The 12,034-nt window shown below is 34.2% G+C and overlaps 1 protein-coding gene across 4 annotated transcripts in view; it reads left to right on the top strand.

The window, feature by feature from the left end:
- The window catches only part of EBAG9 (estrogen receptor binding site associated antigen 9), a 32,336-nt gene that overhangs the window by 1,928 nt on the left and 18,374 nt on the right, over nucleotides 1–12,034 (top strand). For all 4 annotated transcript variants that reach the window (XM_082600710.1, XM_082600709.1, XM_082600707.1 and 1 more), the window contains 2 exons: nucleotides 8,076–8,173; nucleotides 11,171–11,249. In XM_082600710.1, coding sequence (XP_082456836.1) covers nucleotides 8,091–8,173; nucleotides 11,171–11,249 — 162 coding nt within the window. In that variant the 5' untranslated portion in view covers nucleotides 8,076–8,090. The remainder of the gene's footprint in view (nucleotides 1–8,075; nucleotides 8,174–11,170; nucleotides 11,250–12,034) is intronic.

Raw genomic sequence — 12,034 nt, 5'->3', positions numbered from 1 at the left:
TTCTGTGTACTGGGTCAGTAGTGTTTCCCATCACCCGGGGTAGTATCTGTTACATAGTAGGTGCTAAATATACATGTGTGTGATACACACACACACACACACACACACACACGCTGAAATGGATTGGAACATTAAGTAAGTATGGGTCCCAAAGAACTGATTCCTGCCTTCAAATCAGTGTAATTGATAAAATCAAAAGTGTTGCTTGGGCTTCCCTGGTGGCGCAGTGGTTGGGAGTCCGCCTGCCGATGCAAGGGACACGGGTTCGTGCCCCGGTCCGGGAGGATCCCACATGCTGCGGAGCGGCTGGGCCCGTGAGCCATGGCCGCTGGGCCTGCGTGTCTGGAGCCTGTGCTCCGCAATGGGAGAGGCCACGACAGTGAGAGGCCCACATACCACAAAAAAAAAAAAAAAAAAGTGTTGCTTGATGGTTAACATGATTGCATTTTCCCCCATTTCAGCTGCAATTGGTTGGAAAATTTATCTTTGAAATTATAATACCATCACTGAATTACTAAGAATGTTTATTGTTAGTGAGGTATTCTTGGCTTTTGAATTAAATAGACCTAGATTTGAATCTAGATCATTGGGTGTGGGAACATGGAAACATGAGCTTACTCTCTGCTTCAATTCTATGAAAAGAGAACAATAATATCTATCTCATAAGATGGTTTTATGGTGAGATAATACTTAAGTAGTGCTTGGCACATAGTAGCTAGTCAGTGAATATTAGTTTTTCTCTTTTATTAATCACAAAAGCAACTTTTCCACAGAATGAGGATATTCTTAATTGCTAAGGAGAGAATTCTATTCTGGTGTCAATAATAGTCCCACTTTCTGATTTACTGTTGGAACAAAACTTTAAATTTTATTTTTAGTTACCATTAAAGTCATTCAAGTTGACAAATACTTATTGAACAATGACACATAGCAATATTTGTGTCAGGGTGATGACCGTTGTTACCAAGCCTTTATATGAAACTTATTCTCAACTCTTCATTGATGTAAATCCTGAGACCGACTCTTTTCCCCAGTCCTTAAATATTAAATGTCTTCTCCCTTCAAAACATCCTGATAGAGTATCTCCTCACCTCTTTGCCCTTTTCTCCCTAATGCCACGTGCTCTACGGTCTCTTTTCTAGCTCTCTTTTTTTGTTTATAATTTTTCTGAAAATTTAGGCTAAATCTTCATTTAGGGAAGTTTGCTTTCTTTTGGTTGAGAGTTTTATTCTTTACAAATTAGCTTTGAAATGAAGCTTTTGTTCATTATCTTAATTGTTCACATCATTCTGCTCATACTGAAGCAATCAAACCTTTCTTTCACGTCTTATTTTGCAAATAGTAACTGGAGGTAACAGATGAATAGGATCCTCACGGGAAGGATTGTACAGGATGAATACAGTATATAGAAATAACTATGGTACAAAATAGAAAATATAGGTGCAGTAAGAGAAAAATACTGCAATTAAAAAGACTTTGCAATAGTTCAGCAAGAAGTAATAAAGGCTTATGCTAGGGAGATTGCAGTGGAAATAGGGAAGAATGTGGATAGTATTGGGAAATGGAATTAGGTCTTTTTGGCAGTTTGCATGTAAGGGGATAAGAGAAAGGAGGAGTCAAAGACGTTGCATTTTTTGAATCCTGTTAAATTGCTGTTTGGGGATGTTTTTGACAGAAGTATTTTAGTTACTTGAACAGTGAAATTCTTAATATTTTCTTCGTTCAGTTTATTTTAGAGTCACGTTCTTTTCATCCTCTCAGTTAGTAGGCCAACTCCAGGCATAGGCATTCAGAAAATCATTCAACGCATACGGCGATACAACCTGCACATGTACAAAATGCATGAACATTGCTAAGGGAGCCTTTTGGAACTCTTCTTACTGAAAAGAGTCTACTTGCCCTTTACACCCTTCTAACCTTAGAAGTAGAAAGTGTTTTGCCTTTCTTTAGAAGGGATTGGCAATAGTGGCTCTACAGAGCAGTTTAGGATCAGGTACTGCAAGAGTTAACTGCATTTTCCTTGCTTTCTGGTTTGGTTTCGCTTTTATTATTTTTGTTTTGTTTTGAACTTTCATATTAAGGTATAGTACACAAGCAGTGTATACAGTAAAATAAACTGGTGTTGCCACCACTCAAATTGAGATACAGACCTTAGTTCCTTCATGCTTCTATACCATCCCCCCAATCAGAGGTGAACACCATCTTTTATTATGTAATTTTTAACCAGTCAGTGTAATATCTTACTAGTTGAGAACATTATTACATGCTCTTTTCAAGACTTTAGGAGGTTATTGCTCATATCTAGTAATTGAAAACAAAGCAGTGCTCTCTCCTTTAATCCACATGAAATACTTTTAAAAATAGCATATTAGTACAGTGATGGTATATTTATCCAGGGAGATTTAAATATTTATGTTATATTTTAAATTTCATTGCTTATACCCATTTAAGATAATTTTAAAATAAAAGTCAGCATCTCAGTTTTGCGTAGATGGAACATACAGCTATCCTTTTAATTTGGCTCTGTGATCATTATTACTGAAGTTACATTTTATTCCCTTTTAAGTAAATATGTATAGAACTGAAGTCCAAATATACTGTTTGTTTTTTTATTTTGAAAAAAATATTAAATTTTCTTTTTTTGTTTTATGGAATCACTCTACCCCAGATATTGGTGTTAACCAACTATAATGATTGCTTGGAAACTTTTTACTGATGGACTAGGAGAAAGATAAGTTTTAGTTGTGACTTTGTTATTAGTTTTTGCCTCACCTTGAACAGAAAAGTTAACTTCAGTGTATCTTAAGTTTGCTGGTTGAGAAAGCTAAGAAGTTGGATGATACATTGATATATTCAAATTACCCCGACCTAAGAATCATGATTCTAAATGTTTACTCAGTAATTTTCCTCCTTTGACAGATGAAAGGCAAGGAAAAGCTAAAACATAAAATTCCATTGTCAGAAACATCATTCCTCTGTGTGTATGTGTGTGTGTGTGTGTGTGTGTGTATATATATACATACCTGTAATTTCTTGTGACTTGATTTAACATGGGATCTACTCTACCTCTGTACTGGAAAAATAACCATCTCTCAAGAATTAACAAATTTTAGTTTCCTTTTACCTCTTGTGTATTTATTTTGAGTCTCTGAATGAGGAAACTTATGGTTACTTAATATATTTAACTCTAACTTATGCCAAAACTCATTTTAAGAAATATTTATATTAGTGATTGTTAGGATAATATATGTAGTACGTATATGGTATAGGTGACTAAAATGTGTAAAGAAATATTTGGAAATAATGACTGTGTTTAAAAGGCTGCAAAATAATACCTGTTTTGCCATTTTTGAGAATTTTTTTTATCCTGTGGTTGCCACGGCTTTAACTAGTTCCCAGTTCCTTAGCATTTCTTTTATATAAATCATATCTTTTGATTTAATCATAGGGAGGCAGTATGAGTGTGATCTTTTAGGACTCAATCATTAGACTACCTGGGTTCAGATTCCACTTCTGTAACTTAACAGCTCTGTGTCTTCGGGCAGCTTACTTAGCCACTCTGTGCCTTGGTTTCCCTATCTGAAATAGGAATAAAATAATACTTACCTCCAGTCCTTCATAGGGTTGTTCTGAGCATTAAACGAGTTATTACATGTAAAGCACTAAGAAAGCTTGTATTAGAGTAAGAGTTAGCTATTGTGGTGTGTTGAAATGCTGCTGTGAAGTCAGTTCCATTCCTAGAGAAATTCTGTAATATGTTTCTTGTCAAACTAATTGACTTAGTTTCCTGCTGAAAATTGGCTCTCCATAGTTACAAATAATCAATATAAAATAATGGTATTAATGAATTCTTTTAAGATTCTAATCAGAATCTGAAAACTCGTGACATAATACTGTTTTTTTAATGTCTTATTAGGTGGTTTTTACTAGATTTTTGAGCTACAGTTGACACAAAATGAACTGTACATTTTTTAAATGTAAAGTTTTATCAGTTTTGATTAATATATACATTCCTGTGAAACCATCACCACAATCAAAATAGTAAGTATATCCAGTACCTCCAAAAGTGTTTACTCGTGCTCCTTTGTACTCCATCCTTCCCACCCCTTCCTGCCCCATCTCAAGGCACCACTGATCTATTTTCTGTCACTAGAGATTTGTTTGTATTTTCTAGAGTTTTTTTTTAATAAATGGTATCATATAGTATATATTCTTTTTTGGTCTGGCTTCTTTCATTCAGCTTAATTATTTTTAGATATATCCATGCTATTGCTTGTAGTAGTAGTTCATTCTTTTTTACTGTTGAGTAGTGTTCTATTATTATATGTATATACCACAATTTGTTTATCCATTCACCTGTGGATGTACATTTGGGTTGTTTCCAGTTTGGAGCTATTAAAAATAAAGCTGCTATTCAAAAACAACACATTTTTGAATGGGTGTATGGTTTCACTTATCTTGGGTAAATTCCTAAGAGTAGAATGGTTGGGTCATATGCTACATGTTGGTTTAACTTTGTAAGAAACTGCCAACTGTTTTCCAAAATGGCTGTATCATTTTACCTTCCCACTACCAGTGTATGAGAGTTATGGTTGCTTCACATACTTGACAGTACTTGGTGTTTTTAATTTGAGCCATTTTAACATGTGTGTAATGGTTTTTAAGTTTCTTTTTTTTAACATCTTTATTGGAGTATAATTGTTTTACAATGTTGTGTTAGTTTCTGCTGTATAACAAAGTGAAAAAAAAATGGAACGCTTCACGAATTTGTGTGTCACCCTTGCACAGGGACCATGCTAATCTTCTTTGTATTGTTCCAATTTTACTATATGTGCTGCCAAAGCGAGCACTAAGTGTTGTTTTAATTTACATTTCTCTGATGATTAATGATGTTGACCATTATTTCAATGTACTTATTTACCATTGTATATCTTCTTTGGTGAAGTGTCTATTCACACCTTTTGCCCATTTTTTAAAAATTAAGTTGTTTTCTTACCGAGTTTTGAGAGGTTCTTATGTATTCCAGATACAAGTTCTTTATCAGATACATGCTTTGCAAAGATTTTCTTGCAGTCTGTGGCTTGTCTTTTTATTGTTTTTGAATTGTAGAAGTTTTAAATTTTGATGAAGCCCTGTTTATCCATTTTTTTTTTTATGGATTGCTCTTTTGGTGTCATATTTAAAAAAATCTTTGCCTAACCCAGGTCGCAAAGATTTTGTCCAGTTTTATTTTTCTAGAAGTTTTGTAGTTTTAGTTTTAGTTTTTGGGTTTTTTTGTCTGCGTTGGGTCTTCATTGCTGCTTGTGGCTTTCTCTAAGTGCAGCAAGCGAGGGCTACTCTTCCTTGCAGTGCTCAAGCTTCTCACTGTGGTGTCTTCTCTTGTTGCAGAGCACAGGCTCTAGGTGCGTGGACTTCAGTAGTTGTGGCATACAGGCTCTGTAGTTGTGGCTTGCGGGATCTAGAGCAGTCTCAGTAGTTGTGGCACATGGGCTTAAGTTGCTCTGTGGCATGTGGGAGCTTCCCGGACCAGGGCTCGAACCCATGTCCCCTGCATTGGCAGGCAGATTCTTAACCACTGTGCCACCAGGGAGGTCCTAGTTTTAGGTTTTATATTTACGTCTGTGGTCCATTTTGAGTACTTTTTGTAAATGGTGTGAAATATGGATTGAAGTTTTTTGGGTTTTGGTGGCTTTTTTTTGGCATATGGGTATCCAGTTTTTCCAGCACTATTAGTCAGAAAGACTGTCCCTTCTCCACTGAATGGCCTTCACATGTTCATAAATTTCAGTTGTTCATATTTTGTGGGTCTATTTCTATACCTTCCATTCTATTCCATTGATCTATTTATCAGTCTTGACTCCAGTACTACATCACTTTGATTACTGTAGCTTTATAATGAATCTTGAAATCAGGTAGTATTAGCCCTTCTGCTTTGATTTTTTTCAACCTTGTTTTGACCGTTATAGGTCCTTTACGTTTCTATATGAATTTTAGAATTAGCTTATCAACTTTTAGAGAAAAAAGCTTGCTGAGATTTTGATTGGGATTTCACTGAATCTGTAGTTCAGTTTAGGGAGATTTGATATCTTAACAGTATCAAGTCTTTGAGCCATGAAAGATCTTTAAGTGAATAAGGGTCTTTTAATTTCTCTCAGCAGTATTTTATAGTTTCCAATACATAAGTCTTTCATTAGATTTGTCCCTAAGTACTTTATATTTTCTGTACTCTTATAATTTTTAAAAATTTTAGTTTGTGATCATTTGTTGCTAACATAAAAATACAGTTGATTATAGAGTCCATTGAATTTTCAACATAGACTATAGATACAGTTTTACTTCTTCCTTTCCAATCTGAATGCCTTTTATTTCCTTTTCATGCTTGATTGCACTGGCCAGAACCTCTGCTACGGTGTTAAGCAGAAGTGACAAAAGCAGATGTGCTTATGTTGTTCATAATCTTAGGTGGGAAGTGTCCAGTTTTTCACCATTAAGTCTCATGTTACTATGGGTTTTTCATAGATGTCCTTGGACAGGTTGAGAAAGTTCCCTTCTATTTCTAGTTGGTTGTTTTTAAGGAGTTTTGTGTCTGTTCATAAGATACTGGTCTCTAGTTTTCTTTTCTGATAATGTCTTTGGTTTAGATTAGTATCAGTGTAATGGTAGCCTCAAAGAGTGAGTTGATAAAAAATCCCTCTCCTTCAGTTTTCTGGCAGTGTGTGTAGAATTGGTATTACTTCTTAAGTATTTGATAGAATTCACTCATGAAGCCATCTGGGCTTGGGGGATTTTTAACTACAAATTCAGTTTCTTTAATAAATACAGAGATTTTCAGGTTATCTGTTTTTTCTTGCTGTGCTTTCATAACTTGTTTCTTTCAAGGAATTTGTCCATTTCATCTTGTCAAATATAGGCATAAAGTTATAATACTTTCTCAATATACTCTTCATATTTGCAGACTCTCTAGTAATGTCACCTCTCTTTTATGATATTGGCATAATTTGTTATTAGGGACATGTGTTTCGGGTTCTTATGTACTTTTGATTAACTGACCCCTTTATCATTATGAAATGAACATTTTTATGCCTGCTAATATTATTTTCCCTAAAAATCTACTCTCTGACATTGAAATAGTCAATTTAACTTTCTTTCGATTAGTGTTAGCATGGTATATTTTTCCCTCATCCTTTTGCTTTTAACCTATTTGTGTTTTTATACTTAAAGTACATTTTTTGCAGGCAGCATGTAATGATATAACTCCTTTTTTTTAATCCTATCTAACAATCTCTGGCTTTAAATTTGCATTTAATGAGATTTTTGCTCCAGTTGGGTTTAATTCTATCCTCTTGTTATTCGTTGTCCCATCTAATATTTGTTCTCCTTTACCTTGTTTTCTGCTACCTTTTCTATTGAGTATTTTCTATCTTCTCTGTTGGCTTATTAGCTATAACTGGACTTTACCCCTCAGAGAATATGATTTAACTGATTTACTAGGGGTGGGCCCAGTTATCATTATTTCTTTAAATATGTGTGAACCACTGGACTAGATGATCTCTATAGTTCACTTCCAGTTTATTAGCTATGTGCCCATAAGTTATTTGACCTGTCTTAATTTCCTCATCTACAAAATGGGTATGATAAAATGTATCTGTCCAGAAGTTAAAAGTTTTAAATATTTTGAATAGTATTAATATGTTCATATGATTCAAATTTCAAAAGGTACAGAAGACTCAGTATATACTGTTTTATACTTTTTTGATTTTTCATTTTTTAATAGAAAACAAATTATAAATAAATTGTAAATAGATAATTTAAGTACAATTTAAAAAACCATTCTGAGAATAGTTCAAAAAGGTTTTTTTCCTCCCAACTATTCAAAACTCTTCAAAACTTTCTTGTCAATATGATTTACATTTTAATTTTTTAATTTACTGTGTTATATTTGTACTTTCTAAAGGAAAGTAAAAAATATGTCTGATTTTTACAGTTCATAGTAGGACTTTTCAGGTTGACTTCAGAACACGAGTATAGCTTATGAAATCACCTTAATGCATTTATTTTTGTGCTTTTTTCCACAGGTTTTGATTCCCACCATGGCTATCACACAGTTTCGGTTATTTAAAGTTTGTACCTGCCTAGCAACAGTATTCTCATTCCTAAAGAGATTAATATGCAGGTAAAGAAATTTTATGTTCAAATTGACCTGGTTATCTTCTTGCTGATTTTAGATACCTTCATAACTACAAAAAGGCAGGACATACTACATTTAAGCTAAATATCTTGATTGCAATATTCATTTATTAATCTCTAGTATTTTTTATATTTTTTTCAGATTTTTATATATTTTTTCAGATCTAGAAAGTAGAGGTTCAGTTCTTTTCTTACAAATTCTTACATCTTCCATTAAAATAACATTCTTAGTACTACAGAATTTCAGAGATAAACAAACTAACTTTCATTGTTCTAATAATCATCAGAAAGTTTTTATGTACGTAATTGTTTTATTATCAGGATGTTTTAAGATGGTTAGGTGGAATTAGGCATAGGTATTTCTTTTTATTTGTTTATTTATTTATTTATTTATTTTTGGCTGCATTGGGTCTTTGTTGCTGTGTGCGGGCTTTCTCCAGTTGTGGCGAACGGGGACTACTCTTCTTTGTGGTGCACGGGCCGCTCATTGCAGTGGCCTCTCCCATTGCAGAGCACGGGCTCTAGGCACGCGAGCTTCAGTAGTTGTGACTTGCAGGGTCTAGAGCGCAGGCTCAGTAGTTGTGGCACACGGGCTTGGTTGCTCTGCGGCATGTGGGATCCTCTGGAACTAGGACTCAAACCCCTGTCCCCTGCATTGGCAGGCAGATTCTTAACCACTGTGCCACCAGGGAAGCCCCCATAGGTATTTCTTTACATACTACATTATGAGTGTTATTTTTATGTTAAAAAAAAAAAAACTTTTAACAGAGAAACCCCAAACAGAATCGATTTTTTTTTTGTCTCTTAAATAATATTCCAGAATGTACAAGTAGTCCAGGGTAGATAAGTCCTTCTGCTTCAGTAAGTCATTCAAAGACTCACATTCCTTCTATTTTGTCATACTACCGGACCCTAGAGCTATAGTTCCTAAACCATATGCTAAGGTACTTCAGGGCTTGCGTTACACTCATGGAGTACTGTAGGATACTTTAAATTTTCCAACAAAACACAATGAATGTGATAGTGTCTATTAAGCACCAAACAATCTGTTGGCCCTAGGTAGTTCACATTTGCAACATTAGATCCTGCAGTATGTTTTGATGATGTTCTTGAATATTTGAGATAAGTTTTTGTTTACTTGTATTTTGGGTGACTTATCTTTGCAAAGCTAGGTTGTAATTAAAAGCAAGTACTAAACCAAAATTAATTTGGAACAGAAAATAAGGGTGAGTCCAAGGCTTGAGAAGCTGTGCAGTATCCAACAGGCACACACATTCCATTAATAAGTCATTGTGGTTATTAAAGAGTGAAATCAACATATTATTTTTTCTTTAAATTCATATGTATTTTTTTCTTATGGCTACTAAGCAGATAGGACATACATAAGTATTAAATTGTTTGGGCCTAACTATTTAATCAGTGGAATTGTTAGGTATTTCTTTTGGCCTAGGAGTACTGTGAAAAAAGTACCACCACAGTAAGAGTAGGATAGAATAAAAGAGGAAATGGAGGGCAATCAGCTCTTTTTTTTAGTGGATATGATTTAGAAGTTACACACAATTCTGTTCACAGCCTATTATTCAGAGCTTAGCCACCTAGCTGCAAGGGAGGCTAGGAAATGTAATCTCAAGCTAAATGGCCATTTTATAACTACTAAAACTCTGAAGATTAAGTGGCATTGAATTTATTGTTAGAAGTAGCATAGCCAGAAAAAACTAGGTTAAAGCAGGATGAGTATGGGTATTAATGCCAGGAGGCTGGAGGTTAAAAAGTAGTTGTGTTAACAGTGGTGATAAATTATAGGTGTTTTTCTCTTTGCATCTGTTATTTTCTAAAACTTTTGTTGAATATAGATTACTTTTAGTATAAGATACTGCATTTGATTTAAAACTATTAAGGACATTTTTGTTGTCACTATGAACTTCTCTTGTCAACGTAAATATGTTTAGGATTGATTGTATGTTCAGTTTAAAGAAAACTGACCCTTTGTTAGAATAAGCTTTTCTTGTCAGAAAGAACCTAGATCATGTGTTCTAAAATACCAGGCTTACATCATAAATTTAGTAGTAGACTGTATTACTTTTTTTATTCATCCTTTAAACAAAGTATGATTTCTAAACTTAGCTGACTTTACCAACTAGTTCTAAGCAGATGCTTCATAGATTATTTGAAATGAAGCAAGTGACTAATCATTTATAATAGCTACCATTTTTTAATGTCTTATTAAAAAGCAGGCACAGTCTAGTGTCTAGCTACTTTAAATGTCAGTTGAATCCTCACAACAACCTTGCAAAGGTAGGTTTGAATACCTGCCTTTTACAAATGAGGATACTCAGGCTGAGAGATAGGTAATTCTAACTAGATTCATAGTTAATAGAAGTAACATTGAAAACCATGGTTTACACATATTCCATAGCCCATGCTCTTAACAACTCTATGACAATACTTATCTTCTTTAATATAGTACTTTTCCCACTAATCCTTAAAACTTGTTGGGTACAGTTTATAGTTCAAGCCAGTGATTTTCAAACTTCTTAATAGTTTAATAGTAATCTTAATAAGAAACCAACTATGTAAGACAAAAGCCAGGCCACCTTGGTTAAAACAGCATAGGTATCTGAGAGCTTCACTTACAGAATTCACAGTACTCTTAGGAGCATGGTTTGAAATCAGTTTGTGTTTTTGTTTTTGGCTTTATATTCCTCCTCAGTTTGACTATAATTCTGAAGCCTAAGCCAAAAAGCCGTTGTGTTATCCTGTCCAGTATTTTTAAAATATTTAAAAGATATTTGATATATGCCTTTTCTTTTCATATCTTAACAAATTTTTCTTTTCATATCTTAACAATTGTTAATTATTAAAATAAATAATTCAAAAATTGAAAAAGACCTTCTCTTATAAGCCTTAAGTTACTGTCCGTAGTGCTTTTACCCATGCTTGTTTTGGTAGTTTCTTGAAATAAATTATTTCATTTTTGTTTTAGATCTGGCAGAGGACGGAAATTAAGTGGAGACCAAATAACTTTGCCAACTACAGTTGATTATTCATCAGTTCCTAAGCAGGTAATTTTTTTTTTGAATGTTGAATAAGTGTTCCAGAACCATATTTTTCAAACTGGATTGCCGACCATTAGTATGTCATGAAATTAATTTAGTAGTCAGGGTCAGGATTTTTATTGTTGTTATTAAATTTTTTTATTCTAAAATTTTTATTTTGTTCTTTATTTTCTGTTTCTTTGCTGAGGTTTTCTTTTTTTAAATTGGTTTTAAGAGTGTTTGCTATTGCTTATTAGAGCATTTTTATAATAACTATTTTAAAGTCTTATCTTTTTTTTTTTTTGGCGGTACGCGGGCCTCTCACTGTTGTGGCCTCTCCCGCTGTGGAGCACCGGCTCCAGATGCGCAGGCTCAGCGGCCATGGCTCACGGGCCCAGCTGCTCCGCGGCATGTGGGATCTTCCCGGAACGGGGCACGAACCAGTGTCCCCTGCATCGGCAGGCAGACTCTCAATCACTGTGCCACAAGGGAAGCCCTAAAGTCTTAGATAATTCCAACATTTATATCGTCTTGGGGTTTGTGTCTGTTGATTGACTTTTTCCATTCAAGTTGAGATTTCTTCATTGTTCATTTGCAGGTTACTTCATGGATATGTTGAATATTATGTTTGGGACTCTATCTTATTTAAATACTATAAAGAATGTTATTATTTATTATTTTATCAGGCAATAAACCTGGTTAAGGTTATATTGCAAGTTCTAGGTCTCCTTCTGTGGGTTGTAGTTTTAATGTCAGTTCAATTTTTTTTTTTTTTTTTTTTTTGCTGTACGCGGGCCTCTCACTGCTGTGGC

Source organism: Mesoplodon mirus (assembly GCF_964341445.2).
Source record: "Mesoplodon mirus genome assembly, chromosome: 16".
In the NCBI taxonomy this organism is placed as follows: Eukaryota; Metazoa; Chordata; class Mammalia; order Artiodactyla; family Ziphiidae; genus Mesoplodon; species Mesoplodon mirus.
The sequence above is the reverse complement of the archived record's forward strand: the minus strand, read 5'-3'. Positions and strand labels throughout refer to the sequence as shown.